The following is a 24539-nucleotide window of genomic DNA, read 5'->3' as shown; positions in this document are numbered from 1 at the left end:
TTCGCTAAGTGTTAGCCAAGGGGCGTGTCCGCTAACCTGCTGCCAGCAAACGTTTAACGACTCAAGTCTTGTCTCAGTCGTTATGTCATTCGGCTTGCCGGCTTAGGGCTGTCCGCGGGGGATTCGCAACGTGGTAAGCACTGGGAGGGCACCATGAGATGATCTATCAGTCAAATGTGCCCACGACAACTTTTTTTTTTCGCGTAGACCGACAATTCATAACAAAGCGGAAGCGTCGGATCAAGGAACGATCCCAGGGACACTATTTACTCTCCGATGGTCTGCGCAGGTCGCTCCCACCACACCTCCAACGCCTCGATCAACGTCCGGTGAAGTATACACCTCACTCCTGCTGTGTGGAACAAGGTACTCGTCCTAGCCCCAAGGATGCCCAAGGTCAATTATGCTTCCAAGTGTGGACGCGCATGCAAGCCAAGCCAACGCCACAAAGTGCCGCCGGTGTCCCAGCCTAGCCTGGCCTTAGTCCTGCCCTCCACACACTGGCGACTAGCAGCCGGTCCACTAATACGCTGCGAGAGTGCACCCCCCAGCTGAAACATTCTCAACACCACGATGGCGATCGGCTTCCATGCATCATCCTCTCACGATTGAAGACGTCATGTGACTTGCAGTGAAGGCTTGGCAATCATATTTCTAATACGATGCAAAGAGACGAGAATGTTCTGTGAAAAATTGTCCCGAGTCACAAGCACTTGATGGAGGCAACTTCTATGGCAGAATGACTCTTATTAGAAATGGTGATGGATTGCGTTGAGGGCTAAGCTGATCGCGGTCCCGGGCCCTCTTCCGTCTCCGGTTTCGCCCGTGCTTTCGATGCGCGTTGCTTCGGCACGTGGGCTAACCGCTCCGATGCCCACTCCGAATCCAGATGTCTCTCCCTAACCAGGACCCTCCAACCATCGAGAACGCCGGATACATGATCGAAAAGTAAGAAAAATACGCCTATCGCAATCCAAAATTCTGCAAATCACGCGCTGCTACCCACAGCCCGTGGTATCGCACTGTGAGCGAAAGCGCCCACACCTGGTGATGTCGATGCCGGCTCATCTACGGCGCCCACCACATTGCCATCGCTGACTTGTTCTTCCCCTCGACTCATCCGCTTTATCGCGCTCCTCAGCGCGGCTTCGCCTTCTCGACCCGGTGTCATTGCCAGGTTTTTGAAAGGACAAGTACCCGCCGCAAGCGCTGCATCTTCAATCTCACTCTCGCTCTCGCTGCCGTCACGCAGAACCCTCTTCCCATGCAAGAAACCCTCAGGCTCAACCTCAGGCACTAATCGCTCGTCTGCAAACTCATCGCCATCGCGGACGTACCATTTTGCAAAGAGATCGTTTTGAATCCAGATGACCTTTGACAGCGCTTTGACTAATGCGATTTTCTTATCCATCTTGAGTCTAGGATGCGAAAGTACTGCTTCGGTGATGATGTCTTGGACGAACGAGAGTGTAACACCGATATGCACGTATTCAACATGCAAAGGATGCGCTCGTCCCTGGCCCACGTGCATCATACCGACTTTGTCGAGATACTCCCAGAACTCCATTTTAGACGGGTCGCTGCATAACTTTGTAAGGTAGCCCCGCAGAAACATTTTGCGGTACAGGATCTGGGGTGAGTTCTCGCTCAGATTAGGGTCCACCGGCCCTTCGTACGACGTCGATCTTGTTTCGAAGGCTCGTGCGGTGATGTCGTACTGCAGCAGCTTTTTGTAGACGATGTTGACGACGGCGGGGATTAGGGCTTTGATGTATTTGGCGCCAGTTGTTAGGGCTTCGATGTCGCCTGCATCCGTTAGTCGAAGCTCTAATAGGGGAACTTTTGTCGGACTTACGTGAGCTGAAGTCGAGAAATGAATGCAGGTATTGTATCCGTGCTTCAAGGCTGGTGTAGAGGTCGCGGCGGTCAATGTGCTGCATTGGTCGGCGGTTGAGGGGTGTCATGTTGGGCATTTTGAGTTGTAGACGGTGAGAGTAGTTGCGCTTTTTTGATGAACAATTTTGGTTGCAGATCTTGAGATGATGTTTGAATGGTGATATTGAGTACACTGTTTGATATAGTTGAGCCATATATCAATGTCGCGTCCGGTATATACAAGGCGTCCGACCTAGGTAGGTGGCTCGTGCGTGATGGTGGTGTGTTCGGTCGTAAGATGGCGTGACACTCGCCTTCGCATCGCAAGATAGCTACATTTCACACATGTCGCATGCTCCAGCGCTTCCGTCTCTTTACATTGCAGCCTGATGATGTTGTTCGTAACCTGGTGTTTCAATTTGACAGCCCCTACACCAAAACAACTTCGACAAATTCCGGATCCTCCACATCGGGGTACCAATCAACACACATGCCCACAAGACGGAAGATAGCAGGACCTGCATCACTCTGGGAGTGATATGGCCGTATAATCAGCCCAAAAGCCGAAGGTGAAATCTCCCCGGTTTCTTCATCTTTTCCATTGACTGCACCCGGCATGCGGAACACGAAGTCGCCAGGCTTCACTTGTGCGAAGGCGATACCGAACGTAAAGGACCCCTCAACTTCATAGCAAAATGATTCTAGGCCCTCTAATATTCGCTTTGCTTCGGAAGCGAACTCGAGCCAATCGACATGGACTTCTGATATATTATCCGGTTGTTCCTCTGATGCACCATCCGATAGTAATCCCATAAATCTTTGTGCATGACAGAACAGGATATCCTCAACAGATTCATCCATAAACTTCCCATCGCAGAAGTTTCGAAGATCGAACGGTGGACGGGAAAGCAACTTCGGCACACAGGTCATGGCCAAGGCCACGACCCATTCTATCGTGAGACTTGACATGGCATGCTGAGTCCTTGCAAGAGCCTCGAGATACGATATTGCGTCCGAGTGAACAGTGCCGGACTGAACATGACAGATACGGTGAATACAGCCACGGAGTGGAAGTGCTCTCATCTCGTGCGCATATATAAGACGCTTATCGAACAACCCCCATGGAGATAATTCCGTCCATGAATGCCTTCTCGAACTCCCCAACAAAGACCATGGCCAATGGTCCTGTTGGTGTTGGGACAAACGGTGATCGGCGAACCAGTCGGTAATATGCTGCATCTTGTTTGGCAAGTTCCAACCTGGAACCCATGAAGGCCAGCTTTCGTTTTGATCAGCGAGGCTTCCGAATTGGATCGTGTGCATTATCATATCTTGAGACACTCCAGCTTCCACAGCACCGCTTGCGAACATCGTGTAGACATGCGAGAAATGCATCCTGTAATCCACAGAGCAATAGTCCACCGGTCCTGCTACCAATCCTCCGAATTCAAACAAGCCATACAGTGAATACAAACGATCGCGTTCATCCAAACACACGGTGTTACTGTATGCGCTGAGAAGGTCCAGTAAATATTTCCAGGAATCTTCAACAGCGTCCCAATGACCACTGGTCCTACCTTTCGAAGCGAAAGAGTCCATCTGAGAGATACTGCGGAGATGCTTATGCAGAGCGGCAACTCGACCATGGAGAACGTGATTGATATCCGGGTCAGTATAAGCCCGAAGTAGTGCATACACGCTTTTGATGAACGGTCGCCATTGCATCTTACAATCTCCGCAGTGGATGGACACGTCACGGCCAAGAAATACCTCTTGTAATACCCAGCGTCTTGTGAACCAACTCCTAGAAACGAAGTGTTCTAAGGACAAAAACTCTGGCGTCAGATTGTCAGGGAAAGCTCGGCAGTGTCTCCATTGTAAAAACGACCTCTTTTCGTAGTCAGGTTCACCCGGCTCGAAAATATCATCGACAGCAAGTGCATCTTCGTCAGCGGCTGGGCCTAGCCAAACATGCACTTTGCGAGCTGAAGCATAGATTTTGCCCATCGAACGTACTTGATGGTTTTTCTCTACATTGTGGGACTGGTTAATGCATACTACGCTCTAGTCAGTGTCACTCATTCAGAGAAACATACATCAACACATACTCGCGTCTATCCACAAATGACGTGCTTTCTTGGGCTTCCGCAAGTATCGCAGCATCTCATCTACGACCAACGTAACACGAAGGCTTTTTCCATCGCAGGTAATAGACGTGAAGTCTTGCTGAGGCCCCCATGCATATGAAACGCAACTATACGCTGGTGGGTTTTCTTGGTCATCCCCAAGCTTCCGCACCAAGAGGTTGCCAATCAGCGGCTCGGCAAACGCGCCTGGTTCCAGGTGCAGAACACGAATCTGATGTTTCGCATCGATTGACTGGTATTCATAGTCTCTGCGGTCTTTCATACTGGGTGTATGTGATCTTTGCGCTGACGTGAAGTCTGCAAACTGTACGTTATGTCATGGAACAGTGGCGTCGACTCAAGGCTATCGAGTTATATAAGCTGAGGGTGAGCAGTGTAAAAAGCCATGCTGTTATTGAATTATGAAATATGAGCGAAAGGGCAGGAAAGAAACAGCAATGAAGTGGTTGAGGTGCTGCAGCCAGCCTTTCCGCACCCCGCACCTGCACGTTCAGGTAGGCTGTGGCGGGGCTGTGCACATGCCTGCTACTGCAAAGCGTACTCATTCAGTTTACATTGGATTTTCTAAAGACACTGTAAATGCGAAACAATGAGCCGGTATTTGCTGGCACAACTGATAAAAGGGCTACCGTTTGGTTTGAGGCTCTTCGATGCTGTTTGACTTCCACATTTCATCATTTCGTCCGACATCACTCTAGGGAAGGCACACATCACGCATCAGCCTTCTCCCGATCTCTAGACTAGAAATATATCGCGCTCCTTGTACCTTGGACCCGAGCCATGCATGAGAGCACAAGAGTCCACACAAACACCTACGAGACGGAAAAGATCTTGACGTGGCGAGTTGGAAGATCGATATGGCCGAATGACCAGGGCACATACAGGCTCAACGACAAGTCCGGGATATGAGGTCGTTTTCCTGCGAAATACCAAGTCTCCAGGCTCTACACGCACAAAAGCAAGGCCAAATATGAGTTCATCGCTGGTATCGAGACAGAACGCATACTGACCGTCTAACAACTGGTTAGCTTCCTGCAAGAGACGAGTGCTGTCGAAATCGGCTGGCACTATCGTCGCATCTGGTAGTTGCTTACGCATCTCCGTATCAATGGTGCAATGTATGAGATCTATCTGTCGACCTAACAATACTGTCCACCGCGTTGATTCCTCGCCTGAGGGTAAAAGCGTTGTGGACAACTTGTCGACGTCAGCCTCGCTTTTGATACCTAAAAACCTGACGCTATACATCGCGACTGCTAACACTGGACTTGCCAAGGTTAAGGAATCGTGGGACGGTCCGGCAACAGGCCATCGTGACAACCTGTCCATGACGAATTGCATCGCGGTACTGCAGCCCCGGCTTGTTTGGGTATCGCCGATAGGATGAATCCTGCCAGACAAGCACAATCCTTTCATCTCTCCAATATTGACCATGGTGAATTCAGCACTGTACTTCCAGCATTTGGGATTCGCGAAGAAAATCCTCGTCAGACTATTTTCTTGATCTTTCACGACTAGAGAGACACAGGACCCCAAATCTGGCATCTTGTTCATAGTGTTCCAGCTTGGTACCCATGAAGGCCAGCTTTCATCCTGCTGCGAGAGGTTTCCGAAGGTAGTAGAATGATGAAGGACTTCATGACCTAGGCCGGCCTTGATGGCCGCGTGAACGAAATCGGTATAGGTGCGGGAGAAGTGAACTCCATAGTTCACGGGACACTGTTCGTAAGACCTAGGCGACATGCCATAGAGCGAGTACAGTCGATCCCGTTCGTCTGCGCATTGGGCCGCATGAAAAGATGACAGCAGCAGAAGTATGCGTGAGTAGATCAATCTACTTTCGCTATCGGATAAGCGGGCATGGTTCAAAGTGGATTTCGGGCTACTCCTATGCCCGTACAACATAATGACTTGCTTCGCGGCTTCTTGAGTACCAGCACTCCATTGGAAGTTGTCTTCATGATTCAAACGAACTTGCGCGCTATGTTTCAACGATTGCCACGTGAATTCATGACGTCCACATCGTATAGTCAATTCGCGGCTTAGAACCACTTCTTGTAGTACCCATCTTCTTCTGAACCACCCCCGTGAAAAGAACGCATCGAGAGACGGAAATGCAAAAGAGACCGAATCGATAGGCCTGGTTGGCACGCGAAAGGCATGTTTGTCCACGTCCGGATCATCGAATATGCGGAGCAAATCATCTATTCGATCTTGATCTGTTGCTGGGCCGAGCCAAACTACCACATTGCTGGCAATTGTGTATATCTTTCCCATTGAGAGCACTTGTAGGCTCTTTTCTTTGTTATCAGCTTGATTGATACATACTAGATACCAATTAGCCAACACCAAACTTATGTGCGATCTTACATACTGGCATCTATCCAAAGATATCATGGCATGAACGGCTCTCGTAGATGCCTCAACATTTCCTCTACCGTGGTTGTGATGCGAAGGGAATAGCCGTCACAGCTGAAGTATGTGTAATCTTTCTGTGATCCCCAGCAGTACGATACGCAATCCCATTCATTGCCGTCGCCTTTCGGAACCCAATCCCAGTCTCTATCATAGAGCGTTTTCTCTCCTATCTTTCGTATCAAGAGACTGCCAACTAGTGGTTCTTCAAACACGCCTGATTCTAGAAGAAGGACACGCAGCTCTTCATCTGTGACAATCGGCTCGTATTGGTAAGTCATTTCATGTTCTTCGATCGTGGGAACTACGCATGCTGAAGTAGAGGATGACAGCGGGCTGAGTCCTTCAAAGGCGGGCATCTCGGGGATGAGCGACGTTCACAGCGAGTAATGGGAAATTGGCAATACACTTCTTTGCGCTAGTCCGGTAGCAGGCAAGGTGGAGGATGATAAGTCGTGATGCGGAGTTTGTAGAGGAACCCAGGAGCCGTATCATGCTGTGCTCGCAGTCAATCACCCCGCAATCGCACGTTCAAAGTGGGATGCGGCGCGGTCGGCATGTCTTTGCCTGTGGCATGTACCAATCAGCCATCGTCCCTATATGAAATCGTAGCATAGGACCGATTCATTGAGAAGTGATGCACGCAGGGCGATATTGCTGCAGTTGATATGAAAACAGAATGCAAGCAGGTAATGGAGGTGGGGAATGTGCCATGACGTCACCGAGCTTAAACCATGAAGACGCGTCTGTTCTCTGTTATGATGGCAAATAGCGGAGTCCTCAGGAAACCCGGGCGCTCATCTTGGTGAGAATCGTCAAATGGCCGATATTGAAGAGTTCAAAGGGCGTGTTGAAAGTGCCACCATGGCCAGAACCGTGACTATGCGTTCGTAGCCGACAGTCCCTTCCCCACGAAGCGTGAACCTCCTCGACTACATGCCCAGAACTGTATCTCACCCCACGACCCATCTTCATTCGAATAAATCGACAGGCCATACAATGACCATCACCAACGTCGCTCTCATCGGCGGCACTGGCACGCTCGGCGCGCCCGTCCTCAACGCGCTAAAATCCTCCGAGTTCGACATCTTCGTGCTCAACCGCCAAACATCTAAGTCCGTCTACCCAAAGACCAAAGTCATCACAGTACCCGATGATTTGAATGTTGAGGAGGTCGCCAAGGCGCTGCGAGATAACAACATTGACGCGCTAGTCATCACCATCGCTGGAAGCCATGTCGAATCGCAGAAGAAGCTCATCGACGCCGCATTCAAGGGCGGCGTGAAGCGCGTGATGCCCGCAGAGTTTGGAAGTTGCGACTCTGCAGACGACAAGACGAATGAGATTCTGCCGTTGATGAAAGGGAAGAAGGACGTTCGGGACTACCTGCTCACGTTGGAAAGCAAGGAGCGCGAAGGTGGCATGGGAAAACTTACATGGACAAGTCTTGTCACAGGCCACTTCTTCGACTGGGGAATGACCTGCGGCCTATTGAAGTTCGACGTCAAGGCCCGTAAAGCATATATCCTCGACGGCGGCAACATCAAGTTCTCTGCGTCCAACCTTGACTTCATCGGCAAGGCTGTCATCAAGATCTTGGAGAAGCCAGATGAGACCGCGAATCGACTCCTCTACGTTCACAGCCACCATGTCACACAGCTTGAGGTTCTCGCTGCGCTGGAGAAGGCGACAGGCGAGAAGTTTGAGAGGATTGATCAGAATAGCCAGGAAGAGTTGGACGTTGTTAGGCCGAAGATGCTAAATGGCGATGGAGAAGCAAGAGAAGAAGTCGTTGCAGTATGGGGGGTGGTTGCTGCGGATTGGAAGGAGAAGGAAGGTTTCGCGAACAAAATGCTTGGACTGCAAGAGGACGATCTTGACCAAGTCGTACGCAGGGTTCTGTCGGACCTTTGAGCGAGTGCTGGACTGCTCGCAGTGATGATAGCCAACCATCCCCGCTTGTAAGAAGCATCGCTACTCGGCACTAGTATGGTCATATCATGATGGTTACTTCACCATATGTTTAATCAGTGATTCCACTATGACTAAGCTCACGAAGGCCTGATTCGTCTAATCCTTTGCTACCGTGCAGCCTCCTAGCATCTGGCCATGGTGTGCTCAGATCTCTGTATACCCTCGTAGTCAGGCGGTTGGCACCTTGGCGCCAAGTTTGATTACATTCATGCCTGATTACACTACTGGGTGCTGTAAGACCATACGACGTAGAATGGCATCATCACACGATCCTCGGCAAATAAATCTGCACTCCTGAGAGCTGTAACGTATATTCGACATGAAGGCCAATCACTAGGACGAATCATGTCTTGTACCAAGATCTATAGACCAATCCCAACGTTGTTTCTAGCCTCGGCTCAGTAAGCGTTTAGGCGCTTGTAATTGGATTACTTAAAATGGTTGATTACTATTCCAACATACGCACCGCACACGTGCCATCCACCCAAGGCAGAGGTACACCACATTTCACAACATCACGCTTTTTGTCAACATCACTAAACATGTTTCACTGTCATATATCCCTCAATATAACACCAGCCAGATGCAAAGACGTCTTTCACCACTACACTTAACACCAACTTCAAATTCCCACTTCTTATTCCTATATCCATTTGCTACAATGCCTCTCTGGGTCTTCTACCATCCACCCAACACTTTCACCGACCCTGCCACCAAGAAAGCCTTAGCAAAAGTCCTCACAGATGGCTACGCTTCCGTCGATCTCCCTAGAAGCTATGTAGTTGTCCTCTTCCAACCCATAGAGCCCGACTCTTACTATATCGGCGGCGTAGCCAGACCTTCGCCAGATGTACCTGCCGACAAACCTGGACCCGATAGCACGCGTCCGTTTATCAGGATTAAGATTGAGCATTTCGCTAGGCCTGAGTAAGATTCTTCTACCCTGCTCTTCTTACCTGATCGCTTTGCGAAATCATGTGTCTCGTGTCCATGTCGACTGTCATCCATTTCGAGATGTGTACTGACTTAGACTAGCCCCTCGGAAAAATCCAAGAAACGCTTCTTGCGGTGGGCCGATGCGACGCTGAAGCCTTTTATTGCTGATCAGGGTTACGATTGGGAGTACAGTGTCGAAGAAGCCGACAGGAGTCAGTGGAAGATTAATGGTATCGTTCCGCCGCTTGAGGGGACGGAAGCGGAGAAGGAATGGGCGAAGACGAACATGATAACGCCGTTTGAGCCAGAGAAAGGTGGATTGCTAGGGAAGCTTTGAGAAGGCTGTAGGAATATAGTGGTCAGGCGTGAATTAGTACATGAGATGCTACTTGAAATTGAATGGTGATGTTGGTGAAAAGGTGCTGTTCTACCCGCACGTATATGCTACGAAGTATTACCGATAACCTTGATCCATTTGATAAACTTGAACCAATAGAGAATCGTTACCAATGTCCCACAAGCCTACTCGAAAGCCCATTCTCCTGATGCTAGAAGAGCGCTGTGAAAAGTCGCAATCTTGTATTATCCTCTATCATTAAGTATCGTTCCATCAAAAACCCACGTCATCAACTTCACCCGCGAAAACCCAAGGGTCGTCGTGGGCGGATGTTCTTCGCTATCACCAATCGTATGTCGTCCATTCGCGTACTGACTCCGTCCGTCTTAAACGCCCAAGATGCGCAAGCGACCATACCGTCAGTCGATGATGTTGAGATTACTCGTTGAAAAGCTTGTAACGCAACCTCTCCAATAAGTTTTCTCGGCTCCTATCCTCCAAACTCTTCATCCTGTCCTCCAAACAACCCTCTCCACCACTGTCGTTGCCCACGTTCTCAGTTCCTCCGTCTGCCCTCCAGACCGCGAGATCGTCATCTGCAGCCTTGTAAACCGGTGGCACATCCTTCTGACTGTAGTACTTGGTCTCTGACTTACCCGTAGGGTATTTATGGCCGAAGAACTCTTGGATGTCCTGCCTGAACGCAGGATCCTGGTGGAGAACGAACCCACCAGAGTACGCGGACTTGAGAGGCTCGACTGTGATGCGGCGTTCCTCACCCGAGAAGGCGACGCTGTCTGCGGAAGGAAGTGAGAAGTTGGCTGAGACTGGCTGTTGCTTGAGCGGTTTGGAATAGTCAAAGCTGAAGGACGCCATTGGCGGTGCAGGAAGCCTGGACATGTTGGTAGGGGCGAATGCAGGCGGTCCGCGGCGGTCGAAGCACAGCGACACCGCGGGCGCTTGATCTAGGGCACGATAGCGTTGTAGCTGATTTGCGGGTGATGATGATGGTGGAGGTCGCGTGTTGACAGCAGACAGTGGGGAAGCTATAGGCGCGTGGCCACCTATGAAGTTGGGCTGTACATCGGATGTGGGAGACGCGGGCAGCGGAGGTTGGCCGCTGGGAAGGGGTGATGGAGATACCATGTTGGTGGAAGGAGGAGCTGTTGTTTGTCAGTGGTAAGAAAGTGAAGGTGAATCAATGTCTTGGAATCACTTACGTTTGCTTCGTAGCATCTCACGCAATAGGAAAAGCACGCCTTGATGCGCGAACTGTAGGGCTGGTTCTTGTACCAGTGGCTCGATGTGGTGAACCCAAATCGAAGTGTCCTCGCCCTTCAATATCGCTGTTCGGAAGCATTCTAGGAACTCCTTGTAGAAACACCAGTCGAGGCCAAGCTCTTTTCGTATGACCAGAAGAAGCGGTTCGAGATTACTAAATCTCGCGTCCGGCGTGGGTTTTTGCTGCTGGCGTCGCTGCATCGAAGGCGTTGGTAGAAAGGTTGAGAAAGAAAATAACAGGGCTGGGTCAAGATAACCTAGAGAGAAGAAGAAGAATCGGAAGCTGCATGTAGTCTCAGTGAATAGTCGGAACATATACGTAATACTGCTCCATATCACAACAATAGCGAAGTGAAATACAACGCTCGATCTAGGCAGCTGAGGTGTACCTGAGCACCGTAAGTACGATACAAGCAAGTGAAATGAACCTGATCACAGCCCATCAAGCCAAAGTATCATCAGGTAGTAGACGACAAAGATAACCGAACCCCCTTACGCATTGCCGGCATTCCATCTCTTCGCAAACGGATCATGATCAGGATCAGTCCAACGCACATACTCCGCACTATCAGCCAGCTCTTGCGCAATCGTCTCACCATAATTCAGTCCCACGAAGGCGTATGTCGCATCTATACCCGCGCTGATACCAGATCCCGTGACAATATTTCCATCTACAACCCATCGTGCCTCTGCAACCCATTTCACGTTTGGTCCTGTACTTGTCGCCCATGTGTAAGCGCGCTTGTTCGTCGTCGCACGTCGGCCATCCAGAACACCAGCGCGAGCCAAGATGGTGGCTCCGGTGCATACGCATAATAGAGCTTTCAGATCAGGGTATATTTCCCTTACAAACTCAATTTCGGCGTCCATATCGTTGCGCGTACCGACACCACCGGGTACGATGAGAACGTCGATGGCGCCACCCCGCGCGTCCGCAAATGCACCAGCCTGTTGAATGTCGAGCTGCTCTTGGAACGTGCGATCTACAATCAAGCTCTGGGAAACGTTCGTCTCGGGATGCGAAAACATCTGGTTGCCAGCTCTTTGATGCGAAGTCTCTACCGGAGAGCCGTCTGCGGCGAGCATAGTCAACTTGGTGGGGAAGTGGTATAGCATGGACAGCGAGTTAAAGACATCAAGAGGACCAAAGACATCGAGCGCTTGGAATCCAGGGAAGAGCAACACGCCATAATGTATGGGTTTTTTGCCATTGATGTCGAAGAATGGAGGTTTGACGGCTGACGGGTCGAAGGTACCGTTGGTACCGGAGGCCGGAAAAACTTCGGCGGACGCGGTGGTCATGGCTTTCTGAAGTGGCGGGGTAGGAAGAAGGTTGTGCGTGGTAGCGACAACTTCCTCTCATTGTCGTGCGGCAGGGCTCAATACATACCATCACAATGATTACCGAGCTAGTCTGCATATGTGCGAACCGGCGACTGTGGCTTCAGTCCCAGCTGAGTTCACTGATTCAGCTAGACACACCGAGGTGGAACGCCTAAACCGCCAGCATGTTCGCGACAATGCTGATAGCGATCGTTAGACAACATCATGCTCACAAAGCCTCCTTCCCATCAAGGAGAGGCTCCTAGTGGGTTGTTCAGTCGATTTACCACATCGAAGAGCATGTTCCAGACTATGATCTCACGTCAGCCGTACCAGGGAGTGTTATAACTCTTCGTCTGCGTGACCGCCATGCACAGATCACGTCGCAAAGGATACAGACTCCGAAAATGAGGTATGTAGCAAGTCAAGCATGGCAGGACACGGAAAGCACATCTGAACGCTCTGATTTGACTTCATGGAGAAATCGCAAAGCGAAGCGCACGTGGCAGTCCACATCATCGTTCCTGTCTCGTTCACGTCACCATGCCTGCTTCTGGATTGCAATGACCGAATACTTCCACGTAGTAATATGTACGTTGCTCGATGTGAAATTCACGTCGAAGGAAATCAACCGCACGGCCCCGGTTTGTTGTTACCTGCGGGCTCATTCACTATCAACACCCATCACCATCTTTATTCCTTCCATTCTTCACGCATACTAAGACCCCCACAATGACGTTATCTAAGGGAAAAGGCGGTCGTAAGTCGACAGAGACAGAGGCGCAGCGAGCAAGAGACATGTGGATCGCGCGGCGAGCCAGCGAAAGCTCATTACTCAACGAAGATAAAGGTCCACTACCTACCACGGGTGACGTCGACGCACTCATTGAATGGAATGCCTTATCGACTAAGCGTCATGGCCGCTCGGTACGCCTAGCAAACGACCCTCCAGTATCACAAGAACTCACGAGACAACAAATTCGAGCTTGGAAGTAGGTCTCGATTCTATGCACCCACTGTAAACCATTTCGTATCTAACTTTACACAGGAAGTGCGCCGACGACTGTAGGGCCAACTTCAAACACGTCCTCCTATGGCCTTGCATGTATTGCCTCCACTACATCGACTACAAAGAACGACCTAAAAGTTCACGTTTCTTCTGCAGGCGATCGGAATGTGTGGGTAGAGGCAAAGTCCAGGTGAACTGCCTTTGGAAGATTACAGAGAGTATCGAATGGAGACGCGATAAACGAGCCAGTGTGATTCCTGGGCGGTCCGACGATGGGGCTAGTATGGCCACTACCAACGCCGATACAGTGCGCCCGCATTAAGGTGATCGTGGGCGCGCCCATGAGAAGGTGTCGATGACTTCCAGACCATCTTCCCAAGTCAAGTCGTCCGATATGTCTTCGGGAAGCTCGAGTCCCATGTCGTTGTGGTTGTCATCTTCTTCGGGGTGTGCAGTGTTGGTGATGGTTGAAAGCGCCGGTAACGTCACCGAGCTCTGGCGTCCTGCTGGTCCTTCTGTGTCGAGAATCTCCTCGGCCATTCCAAAGGGTTCGTAGCTAGAGTTGGCCAGAAATGATGGTGATATTGCAGGGCTTTGGGTTACCACTGGCCTGTCAGCTTCGGTATTCGTGATAGTTAAGGAATAAGCCAATGTTGGAAATCCTTCGCGTATCTCAGGCCCAGGTTCAGTGTCAGTGTCTGGAGCAGCTTCGGGTGTCATAGCCCATGTTTCCTCTGACACCACCGGTTTCTTCGGTTTCTTGCCTTTCTTTGCCCTCTCTGCTTCCCACTTCGGTTTGTTTCTCTGCTTCTCTTGAGCCAAGGTTGCTTTTATCACATCCTCGTCATCATCACCCACTGCTATACCATTCCCCACCAACGGAAATTTAACGCGTCCTTCGCCAGGCTTCTGTCCCTCGATCTCCGGATTCTGTAAGACCGCCAGCCTGTTATGGAATGTCAAGATAGCCGGGAAGTTTTCGACGAATATTGCCATTGCAACAGCAGAGTCTTGTGCGCAACTTCCTGACATAATGATATCGTCGTAGTATCCGCGGTAGATCTTGTGGGCGGCGGAAGGCAGCTTCGTGCGGATTACTTGGAGAGTAGCTGCCGCGGTCAGGAGTACCTTGTAGGGGCTGCTTCTGGAAGCGCCAAAACAGTAGGGGTCCCAATTAGACATGTTCGATACTTAGAATTGCTGTTAGATGATCTCAGGAATTGGGTAGTCAGTATGACTCTGGTGTGGTGTGATGTGATAATGCACTGGAAGACCTAGCGAAATATGAACTATGAAGGAATCTCTCTGCCTGGAGCAGCCCAGACTGTAGAATGGAATCGATAGTGAATGGAATTCGATACCTCCGATCAGGTGCCAGGACGTTCTAGCATAGTAGTGCAATGCCTACTCGGTTATATGAGACATGTGTATCTCTTTTCACTTGCTGCATTCAGCGATGATGACTTCCTTGCTAGTTGTACCATTCCTCGAACTAACTGCCATTACTACGTCCAAAACACCCACACCCTCGACCACTACGCCCAAAAGAGCACATTAACTCTCCCTGTGCAGACACGGGTAGTATGAGAATGCTAACACCTATATCGCCTGTCGAAAAGCTAAAATCGTGGTGTGATACTCACTATAAGAATATGAGGTATGCATGTGGAACGAAATCGCTGGCTGCTTCTGTCAACTGTCCCTGTAGGCCAACCCTCTTAAGAACACTATTCTTAGCGATGGAATCGCACCTTGTCGCAGTGCTGGAGCTTACCCACCAAGACGAATCCGAAGAGAGTGGAACCTTCGTTCTCAACAGGTTACAAAAACGGGCTATGGGAAAGACAGGATCAGAGAAGCGCGTGATTACCTTCACAGCACTTTGAGTCGTCGTCCAACATTCTCTAGGAGGACCTTCTGGAAGTAATATTGCGTATGCCTATCTTGACCGGATATCCAACAAGGATGGTTTTCTATCTACATTCCTACTTCTGATCGATCCATTGATTGATGATGGCTTCATGCCCTATCTGATGTCTAATTATGGGAACGACCGAGACAGATCAAATGCGTAGAGAAGTATTTATCTTCTTACGTTCGGGTTATGATGGACAAAACAATTTTTGCATTTACAGCCGTATAGGCTTGAGTTTGATATCAACGGGACTGGCAGACACCAGCCTTCCAAATTCCACGTCTCAGACGATTCAGCCGGTGTGGAATGATGCTTCGTGTCCAGTTGTCATCAATTGCCACGCACAACCAGTTTAAATTTCTTGATTGAACGAGAGCCATCGAGCAACAAAACGCGACTTTGTCGCGTCGTGAGGAGCCTCTCACTTGTATCTGGCGGTTCCTGCAACAAGACAGGCGAAAACTACATCTCTTACACCAAACCCACAGTCCGAATTAAAATGCTTTAGCAGCACATGGAAATTGCAGAATATTTTGTACCGACCTTATGTGGATTCCAGAGCATCGGTGAATTTGGGTGTTAAGGTGTTCGGTCCTCGTTCAGCCGCAACTTTGGAATGCGCCGGCTTGGTCGATAGCGTCAGGTTCACATACACGATGATGTGCGAAACCCTTGATCCACAGTTATTCCGCTCGGGGTATCCAAACACAAAAAAATAGCAGCGGCGTTAACATCGACCGGCATGTACGTCTTGCCGAGTGTAGATTTTCTCTGGAGCAAACCGGACATAAGCGGACTTAGCGGTGTAAACACAACCTTCCACAAAGAAATATGATGTAACACCGTCCGACCCACAGTTTTCTATACTGAATGAGGTGACCGGCGGTCAACTTGTTAAGCCGTTCTGTGGAGTCTCTCGGTGTCGCATTCGGATTCGAAGATGTACGTAGGTGTCGTGAAACAAAATACTGTTTGTATGTACTGGAACCACTACTACATAAGAGAGGGATCACTGTCCTTTTCAGACTTGATCATACTATTATTCCACTCATACCATTACCACTTCAATCTACAATCATCAACTCTTCACAGCCAACAATGCCTCAGAACAAAGCTGCCTGGATCACCTCGCCTGGTGCTCATCCCTTTGTAGTCAAAGAAGCACCGTACCCAAGCGCTGGACCTGGAGAAGTGGTCATTAAGAATGCGGCTATTGCTATTGTATGTCATTGCCCTGTATTAGGGAATATAGTGCTTAAATTTAATGTGCACAGAACCCCGTGGAATGGAAGATCCAATACCACAGCGATGAACACAAATACGTATACAACTACCCGTTCATCCTCGGTTCAGACTGCGCTGGTACAGTCGAAGATGTCGGTGAAGGGGTAACGAGATTCGCAAAGGGGGATAGGGTTATTGCGTACGTCTACTTTCTCATTCTTTGCTCTTACCCTTCCTAGAGACGACACATTACTTCCGACCTACATCCTTGCCTCTGCCTACCAAGAAAACCAGCTAACAAGATCCATATCACAGATTCTGTCCCTCACTTCCTACCAACAATACCGCACAATCCGCCTTCCAACACTACACCCTCGTTCCAGCCACCCACGCCATCTCCATCCCCGCTTCCCTCACCTTCAAAAATGGCGTCGTACTACCTCTCGCCCTCGCAACCGCTGCATCTGGTCTTTACCCGCCCAATCTACTCAATCTACCTCTACCGACTACTCCGCCACGCAAGACAGAGTTGAAGAAGACGGTGCTAATCTGGGGTGGTTCCTCCTCTGTCGGCCTCGCTGCGATCCAACTCGCTGTCGCATCCGGTCTCCGCGTCATCGCGACATGCTCCCCGGCTAATTTCGAATTGGTGAAGAGCGTGGGTGCGGAAGAGGTGTTTGATTATAGGTCTGCGTCTGCAGCGAGCGATATCGTGGCTTCACTCCAGCAACCCGACACCGAATTCGCCGGTGTGTACGACGCCATCTCTGAATCCTCTAGCTTCAGCATGGTAAAATCCATTGTCGAAACCCTCCAAAGCAAGGCGCCCATAGCAGTCGTTATGCCGTGTGCAGCGGACATGGCATCAGAGTGGTACAACCCACAATTCCTCATGGGGTTTCAAATCTTGGCTCCACCGCATCAGCATATTGGGGAATACATCTTTGGCGAGTTTCTCCCTGAAGCACTTGAGAAGGGGGTAATGCAGGCTAAGCCCGATGCTGAGGTTGTGGGGAAAGGGCTGGAGAGCGTGCAGCATGGTGTAGATGTGTTGAAGAAGGGAGTCAGTGCGAAGAAGATTGTTGTGGAATTTTGAGGGGCGTGTTGGATTGGAGCTTAGCTTGAGTAGGAGACGAGGGACGTGTTTGGGTGGTGATCGCAGTGACCATAGAACAAGACAATAAAATCACCTTGCATGAGAGTGCCTGTTCTTCAGCGAATTACCATACAACATATAACCAGATTGTCTTACCTGTTCTACCACCTGCCATAATTCCTGAAGAGATTGGACTTTCGCGGCTGTTTACTGAAACAATACGTGTCGAGTTGAGGTTTATGGTACCGATATTCAAAACCACGGTATCAAGAAGCAAGGGCGTTACAGCACCACATTGGGAACTAAACATGACCTGTTCACCCATAGATTGAGTATAGATTGAACCAGATGCGGAACCAAACATTACGAACCACTGTGATGCGAAAAGACAAGTGATTGGACTGCGTTCATTGATAGCTTTTCTACAAACGACTGCCGAATCCTCATCGCGCATCCTCTACAACTCGGAATTATAACACCAAGACTCAGGCTGCCCGTGGTACCATGTAAACTGATCCACCCAATGCACTAACGACCGTAGCAAGACCGACGATGACGACAGGGTCCTCGATAGTCTGGTTCCGGAAAGCGACAAGTACGCCGCCGATTGGCTGTTGTTCCAAAAGCTGCTCGACCTCTGGGCCCAGAAACAGTAGAGAAGAAATGGCTCAGGGTACAAAGGCGCGACGCTTCGATATCGGCAAATATGAACCGCAGGCGAGCCGTGCAAACCGTGGTAGGGAACCAAGCGCAGAACCAAGACCGACGAGACAAGTCGTGAAAACCGTGGAACGGACCTGCACAGATGTTTTTTCGGGATCAGCCTGCGCATCTCGCACTTGACTGGTAAGGTGGGGAAAAAACTGCTGTGCAATAGATAAAAGCCCGCACACCCTCATCTAACGTCCACTCTGATGGAGTATCTATTTTGTTAATCATCAACGAAGGGAGGGGGTATACGTACGTAGACCCTCCTCCTCTTTCTCAGAAGCTGGATCTCATCATGGTGGACTCGAATCATTGGGAGGCCAACCCTACCTTTGCAGTTCGTCCTTGTATCCCTTCTCCCAGAACCCTGACAACCCCATTGTGTATTGGCTCTTCGGTCGACGCACTGTGGGGGATGCTTGAGGACGCTGGAGATGGGAAACAGGCGATCGAACGCAAGGGAAGGCGACCTGCTGGTGTCGATCCATCGAGGAAGATTTATCGGCTAGTGATGACACTTGCTCGGGCAGCTAGACTTTCGAAAGAGGGTATGAAGCTGACGAAGCTCTGAAGCCGTATGAACAGTGGAGGCGGAGAAAGTATCAAAAGAGTTGTTGGACAGGCATCGAATGATTGTAAGGTACTCAAGAAGCATGTAGAAGTAAGGGGTCAGGGAAAGCGAAGCTGAAAGTGGTGTTAGAAAGTGATGGAGGAGAGAGGAAGACGAGCTGTTTAAGTAGGCTTCTCAATTCACTTGCTCTTGCTCTTGTTACTATGGTCTTGCTACTCTCCCGGTGTAAACAGCATCTCCTCCTAGGCATCAGGAAAGCGCAGGTAAAAGAAGACGGAAGTCCAAATCGGACATCGGGTAAGAACGCTCTGAAAGTTCCTTCTGTACTGTCCACATTTGATTCTGCACCAGGTGCTAAACACCAGAAACGAAAGAGTGCGACGGCTTGAATTTTTCCGAGAGTGCCATCACTACGTAGCTATCTGAACACGGTGGTAAGAGCTCTTAGCTCATCACAACACCTACCCTCCAGGACGATCGCACTCTAGAAGGAGCAGGAGACCACGAACGTTAAAGCAAGCCCGACGCGTCTTATCATCAGCACGTCGATCAGATCAATAGCAAGCTGACTCTCTACATAAATAGCTCTCATACTCATCGTGGCACACTACCCAAACTTGCAATAAGTTTGCAATGAGTTTTCGATTGAACGGTACTAGTAGGTCGTGCTTGGAGCCGGTAAACGCCTTCTGAAATCGTTGCATGCGCAAAGGATAAGGGTATGGCATCGCGTACATGTCGTGAGACAGCATTTTCTCGCCTGTTTACCCGTGGAAGGCAGACTTCTACCACCATCGTCCACGCCCACCTCACCCACCAACGTAGAATCAAGGACGCACTGGTATTATGTCTCTTGCGGCTGGCGAAATACTGGCTCAAGCAATCTTGGCCATGAAAAGTTGAGTCAGACACATGATGAAAATGGCACAGAACGAAGAGTAATAGAGTATGATGGCATTTACTGGACATGATATAACCTACAATCCGCTCCTACAAAAACTCAAGCTAATGCTACAAGACGTTGCTAAAGACCGTAACGAATAAAACAAAAGCAGTCGTTTCGACCAATCTATTACAACGTATATTGTTGCCCTTTCGCAGTGCAGTGAGAATAAATGGTATCGTGGTGATAAAAAAAAGTGGCGCCGGGTTGTGTGTATCTTCATCATCCAGTTGTCCTACCTTTTTAAAAACGCCATGGAAAAAAAATCGCAAAAGAACAATGGATGAGTTGTTATTGAGGAAGAGATTGATGTGCGGCGTGCGCATCTTGGCCTGATTCAAGCGGCTCGCCAGTCCTCATGCTTGTAGGGACGGAGGCTTCTTGCTCAGAGTTTGAAGCCACCTGTCGTGACTGTTGTGTCTGTGTTTGGGATACTGAAGCAGACAATACGCTTCCATCGGTGGAAGAGCGTTGTACTTCATGCTCCTGGACATATGCAATAGGGCCCCATACACGCCAGTGGAGCAGTATAATATGTGTGATGCGGTTTGCGAGGTCATTCAGCTTGGCCGTCTCGGGATGGAGGTGAGCGAAAGCAAACGCATCATTGGTAGAGGGGCGTGAAAGCGTTGTTGGAAGAGGCGGCATGGAAGGCGATATGGATACAAGGCTGTTAAAGAGTTCGATAGGCGATGAGGAACTGTGACGATCGACGGTGGCGAGGATCTGGGGCAGGAGCGACGCTTCAAGACGGGAAGCATGCCACGCTGATTTCCGGACGAACATGAAACGGAGGTGTTGGTTTGCTTCGGCCATGCGATCAAAACTACATCCAGGTGTTTGTCCAGCGAGATGGGAAGCCTGACGCAGAATCTCAAGTGAGAGAGCTTCCGAGTTGATCATCCACTGCTGCGGACCATGTCCCGCTGCCTCACCCATGATAGCAGACAGCGCAGTCCTCAGCTGCTGTCCAATAGCCATGGTCATCGGCCCTTGGTATCCCAACTGTCTCGCGAGCATGACGTGCATCTCCACGCACACCTCAAACATAACGAGGTCATCGACCTCCGCTTTGAGCGCCACTAGTCGGTCGTGGTCCAGGAAGAAGGTTTCGGGGAAGTCGCTCCGGCCGCCCCGGCCAAAGGTAATTGCTACAACTGCGCGCGTAAAGACCTCTAGCTCGAAACATGGTCCGGCTCGGGGTCGCGGCGAACACTGCAGTCCGAATTCGTCGACGGCGTCTGTGAACCAGTTTTGTGCGGTGTTAATGTTGACTCTTGCTCTGCCGTGCACAAGTCTGTCGAGATGGTAGTGCTTCTCAAAGTTGACTGTGTCCTCTATCAGGAGGGTCTTCAGATTGCGGATTTGGTGGTTCGCGACGTCCTACGCTTGGTTAATTCCATATCCTGATGACTACCCTGCAGGCAACTTACGAGCTTCATGGCCTCCAATATGCCGAACAGCTTTCGCAATCCTTCAACGATCTGTTCGAGATTACGATCCGCCTCGCCTTGTCTTGTGCAGGTCACCATCTCATCGACCAAGACGTCGCGCATCGGCGCGCAATGCTCCTTGAGTAGTTGCGCCATCCAATCGGCCAGCCGTCCCAAATCGCAAACTCCGCGTTCGATAGCCTGCATCAACATGGGAACATCTAAATGTTCGTCCACTCTGGAATGATCGCGATCTGGTACCAGACTCTTGAGAACGTCCCGGACGTTTTGAAAGAGGATCGGTATCCGGCGTTGCGCATACGGTGTGAAGGCTTCGACTTGGATCGCCGACAGTGGTGGTGTTCCGTGAAACAAGCGGTTGTACAGTACCAGTTCAGCGATCAACGCTCCCCAGTACTTGTCTGCCACCCTCTCCTTCTCTTGCCCTTTAACACCGTCGACGTTCGGTCTGAAGCTGAGGTCTCGGTCGAAGTTGACGTCGTGCCGCAACTTGATGTTGGTGATGATGCTCTGGATGTCCAGCTCGCTCAATGACTGCTTGGTAACTGGGGGTAGATCCCACGCTTCAAGGAAGTTGTCTGCCAACTCTTCGCCTGACAGTTCCACTCCAGTCTGCCCAGGCATCATTGCTCGTAAATGTCCTGCTAGCTCCTCTGGAATGGTAGAATGATAAAGTGATAACGACTTTGCTGGACCTCCATCTCTAGACGCAACCTTGACCGATGTGTGTCGTGATGCAAGGTGCTCTTCTCCCATGGGTTCATCTGAGCAAGTAGTCGAACTATGCCATGACTGCGAAGTATTCCTTCCAAAAGAGGAAGTTGAGTTGACAACAGACTTGGTCGACTGGGTACGCATCTCCTTCCGCCGACGGATGCTCCCGCAGTTCTGCTGCATAGTCGGTCGGGTTCTCATTCGATGACGTGGGTAGGGTGTACGGCAAGGGTTGAACCGTCTCGGGCTGTGTATGCGTAATGGCGACGATGAAGCCTGGGGAAGCGAAGGCTCAAGAAAAGCGCATGGGGTTGCTACAAGCGCAGACTACCACTCGTTAGCTTACCAAACTATCCAAGACAGAGCGGTTTGTAAGACACAAGCCGTGAACGTGTTCATAGGTTGTTTGACGAAGGCACGGGTGGCCACTGGAACGAACAAAATAGCTCCCAAGTCAGACAAGCACGAAGACGCGGCGACTGGCGGGATCGTGCTTGGGACAGTCGTACCTTTTTCGCATGTGCCCCAACTTGATACTAGATCAATAGGATCATATGCAAGTTCAGGCTTATTCAAGAGGACAAAGTGGTCATTCGCGATGATGACGAAAGCAGAACAATGACGATTGCGGAAGCGTAGAGAGACAGCTTCAATAGGAAAACCACTTTGCTGCGAAAAGCAAAGTGTCGTACGCGGAGAACAAAAAAAGAGCAAAAAACAGAGAGACAGACTGGAAGGGGTACTACTGAATGGAGTAGTGAATGCTGCGGCAAGGCGTGCGAGTGCTGCAAGGTGACGCTGCGGAAATCAAACAGCGTTTGTGTCGTTATGGGTTGGTTGTGCAATAACGGAGGCTGAGGTCAGAGCGGGTGCCCTTGCATTCTTGTTTAAAAGGTAGGGCACAGACTACAGCACTACGTCTGTGATTATGCTCTGACCATATCTTAAATGTGCAATCCAATACTTTGGGAAGCGTGGAGGCGATCGCCACAGAACGACCGACGGCGTTAGGGCGTTCCGTCAAGTCCACCATCGGGGCGTCTGGTGAGCGTGAAGCTGCAACGCGTGTCATCCCAGCACCGTCCCCCCAGCGCAGTCCACACCGCTAGTCAGCAGCAGCAATGAGCAGTAGCGCTGTCTCGCCCGTCAGACACTGTAGGCGACGATGTTGTAAGGGAGCAGATTGCAGCAGATGTGCAGGCCCAGGACGCCGAGACCGCTTGCGCGTGGCCTTGATTGGCTGCAGCATCGGAGAGCGCATCACGACCGCCTCACTTTTGTGAAAGTAGGGCGAGCATTTAGCATCTCTTTTCATTCATATCCTTGGTAGCAACGCAGAAGAAGAAAAAAAGGAACAATACCCAGTGCTCGTGTCGCGATGCCCTCGATGCGACGACCCAGTCTGACCGGATGGCTCCCAGCCTTGTCATCGGTGATCTACCGGAAGCCAGCTGCAGAAGCCATTAAAGCTGCAGTAGTAGACCAGACGGCGGCGAGCAAGACGGCGATGCGACGGGGAACAAGCGGACGCGTCGCACTCGCGGCACTCGTGTCCAGCCTCCAGGCTATTCTACGGTGGGTCAGACTTGTCGAGGTCAGGTTCGTGTTCTTGGGCTCTGCGATGCCATCATGAGTCGCACACGAGTGCTCCCATCCTCGCGTGCGGCTTGCTTGAAACGCAACTGCTTCACCCAGCAGCCGTGCCACTCCGACAAACTGCCGACGTCCTCAAGGACCGACTTGTTCACAGGCTCCCTCGGTACGTGTGTTGCCGCAGCATGGTTGCTGATCGTGATGTGCAAAAGTAGAGCAGCCTCTCATGGTATGCCAGATAAGCGACGGGCGGGTGAGTGAGGGCTGCTAGTAACTAAGTTAGTAAGGAGAGCCCTGGTGTGGGGAGGTATTTGTCGTGTATCACAGTCCGGGTATGAGGCGATCTATACCGCGTGCAGAATGCGTGCGTGGGACCGAGAGCATCTAGAAGAACAGAAGCACGGAGGGCCCATTTTATTTATATAGCAGGGCTGGAGCCGCTGCGACTGTTCCTGAGGCAGCAACAAGCCTGAGAAAGCAACGCCCTTTGGTGGTTTTGCAAGGTCGCAATATCACACGACGCAATTTCCATTGGTCGGCGTGCTGCCGGACTAGCTCTTTGCTGCTGTCCGGCGCACTCTGAGTGGCCCACCTCTCAGAAATGTCAAAAGGACAACGTTATGGTGAAACATAGTCAGGTAGTCCTCCGTCTGTCAGGTGGTCACGATGCAAGTCCGGTAATGCCGACGTAAGCGCAGGGAAGAATTGCCTTCAGGAAGATCATGTTCATCAACAGGCACAAGTCCGACGTGCGGAATCCAGGTACGCCTCATTCGGCTTTGAATACTCGAACCAATCAGGTCAACGCGCAATCTTTTCAAATTTGCAGCATTGCGAATATCACACACGCTGCCCACCTACCTATCCAAGGAACGCTGCAATACCGAAACGACCGTTTGTAAGACAGCCCACGAATCACCAGCTATCCTGCACGGCTTACAGAACGATTGCGCAATGCTTCAAATGCTATTATCTAACGAGTTTACTCGATATCGTGGTGTTGTCTTACGCAGCCTTGGACACG

The 24539-nt window shown here is 50.5% G+C and overlaps 11 protein-coding genes across 11 annotated transcripts; 4 read left to right on the top strand and 7 right to left on the bottom strand.

The window, feature by feature from the left end:
• Positions 1-988: 988 nt before the first annotated feature.
• Positions 989-1964, bottom strand: CC77DRAFT_948405 (hypothetical protein; the record flags this gene model as incomplete). Its single annotated transcript, XM_018535197.1, has 2 exons — positions 989-1806; positions 1856-1964. 2 exons carry the CDS (start codon positions 1962-1964, stop codon positions 989-991), a joined length of 927 nt encoding a protein of 308 aa, XP_018380117.1.
• Positions 1965-2214: 250 nt separating this feature from the next.
• On the bottom strand, positions 2215-4484 carry CC77DRAFT_1025588 (HET-domain-containing protein). Its single transcript, XM_018526093.1, has 2 exons — positions 3984-4484; positions 2215-3932 (listed from the first exon to the last, which is right to left on the bottom strand). Exons 1-2 carry the CDS (start codon positions 4282-4284, stop codon positions 2305-2307), a joined length of 1929 nt encoding a protein of 642 aa, XP_018380116.1. The 5' UTR covers positions 4285-4484; the 3' UTR covers positions 2215-2304.
• Positions 4485-4511: 27 nt separating this feature from the next.
• On the bottom strand, positions 4512-6776 carry CC77DRAFT_554945 (hypothetical protein). The gene is made up of 3 exons (XM_018532154.1): positions 6397-6776; positions 5117-6349; positions 4512-5035 (listed from the first exon to the last, which is right to left on the bottom strand). The coding sequence occupies exons 2-3, from the start codon at positions 6297-6299 to the stop codon at positions 4758-4760; spliced, it is 1461 nt and encodes a 486-aa protein (XP_018380115.1). The 5' UTR covers positions 6300-6349; positions 6397-6776; the 3' UTR covers positions 4512-4757.
• A 660-nt stretch (positions 6777-7436) lies between these two features.
• CC77DRAFT_948209 (NAD(P)-binding protein) lies at positions 7437-8351 on the top strand (the record flags this gene model as incomplete). Its single annotated transcript, XM_018535186.1, has 1 exon — positions 7437-8351. The coding sequence occupies one exon, from the start codon at positions 7437-7439 to the stop codon at positions 8349-8351; it is 915 nt and encodes a 304-aa protein (XP_018380114.1).
• Positions 8352-9072: 721 nt separating this feature from the next.
• CC77DRAFT_948160 (hypothetical protein) lies at positions 9073-9684 on the top strand (the record flags this gene model as incomplete). The annotated part of the gene is made up of 2 exons (XM_018535182.1): positions 9073-9338; positions 9447-9684. The coding sequence occupies 2 exons, from the start codon at positions 9073-9075 to the stop codon at positions 9682-9684; spliced, it is 504 nt and encodes a 167-aa protein (XP_018380113.1).
• A 438-nt stretch (positions 9685-10122) lies between these two features.
• CC77DRAFT_1066747 (hypothetical protein) lies at positions 10123-11166 on the bottom strand (the record flags this gene model as incomplete). Its single annotated transcript, XM_018528924.1, has 2 exons — positions 10123-10847; positions 10905-11166. 2 exons carry the CDS (start codon positions 11164-11166, stop codon positions 10123-10125), a joined length of 987 nt encoding a protein of 328 aa, XP_018380112.1.
• Positions 11167-11457: 291 nt separating this feature from the next.
• CC77DRAFT_1035463 (class I glutamine amidotransferase-like protein) lies at positions 11458-12267 on the bottom strand (the record flags this gene model as incomplete). The annotated part of the gene is made up of 1 exon (XM_018526938.1): positions 11458-12267. The coding sequence occupies one exon, from the start codon at positions 12265-12267 to the stop codon at positions 11458-11460; it is 810 nt and encodes a 269-aa protein (XP_018380111.1).
• An 819-nt stretch (positions 12268-13086) lies between these two features.
• Positions 13087-13619, top strand: CC77DRAFT_948335 (hypothetical protein; the record flags this gene model as incomplete). The annotated part of the gene is made up of 2 exons (XM_018535193.1): positions 13087-13280; positions 13337-13619. The coding sequence occupies 2 exons, from the start codon at positions 13087-13089 to the stop codon at positions 13617-13619; spliced, it is 477 nt and encodes a 158-aa protein (XP_018380110.1).
• A 2449-nt stretch (positions 13620-16068) lies between these two features.
• Positions 16069-17523, top strand: CC77DRAFT_1044558 (GroES-like protein). Its single transcript, XM_018527361.1, has 4 exons — positions 16069-16433; positions 16487-16635; positions 16752-17309; positions 17362-17523. Exons 1-4 carry the CDS (start codon positions 16311-16313, stop codon positions 17417-17419), a joined length of 888 nt encoding a protein of 295 aa, XP_018380109.1. The 5' UTR covers positions 16069-16310; the 3' UTR covers positions 17420-17523.
• Positions 17524-18017: 494 nt separating this feature from the next.
• Positions 18018-18179, bottom strand: CC77DRAFT_948356 (hypothetical protein; the record flags this gene model as incomplete). Its single annotated transcript, XM_018535194.1, has 1 exon — positions 18018-18179. A coding segment is annotated over one exon (162 nt), but the record flags the coding sequence as incomplete, so codon positions are not given.
• Positions 18180-20045: 1866 nt separating this feature from the next.
• Positions 20046-22105, bottom strand: CC77DRAFT_948282 (Tcp11-domain-containing protein; the record flags this gene model as incomplete). Its single annotated transcript, XM_018535191.1, has 2 exons — positions 20046-21137; positions 21188-22105. 2 exons carry the CDS (start codon positions 22103-22105, stop codon positions 20046-20048), a joined length of 2010 nt encoding a protein of 669 aa, XP_018380107.1.
• Positions 22106-24539: the final 2434 nt, after the last annotated feature.

The sequence above is a fragment of the Alternaria alternata genome (assembly GCF_001642055.1).
Source record: "Alternaria alternata strain SRC1lrK2f unplaced genomic scaffold CC77scaffold_30, whole genome shotgun sequence".
In the NCBI taxonomy this organism is placed as follows: Eukaryota; Fungi; Ascomycota; class Dothideomycetes; order Pleosporales; family Pleosporaceae; genus Alternaria; species Alternaria alternata.
This window is presented reverse-complemented; position numbering and strand designations above follow the sequence as displayed.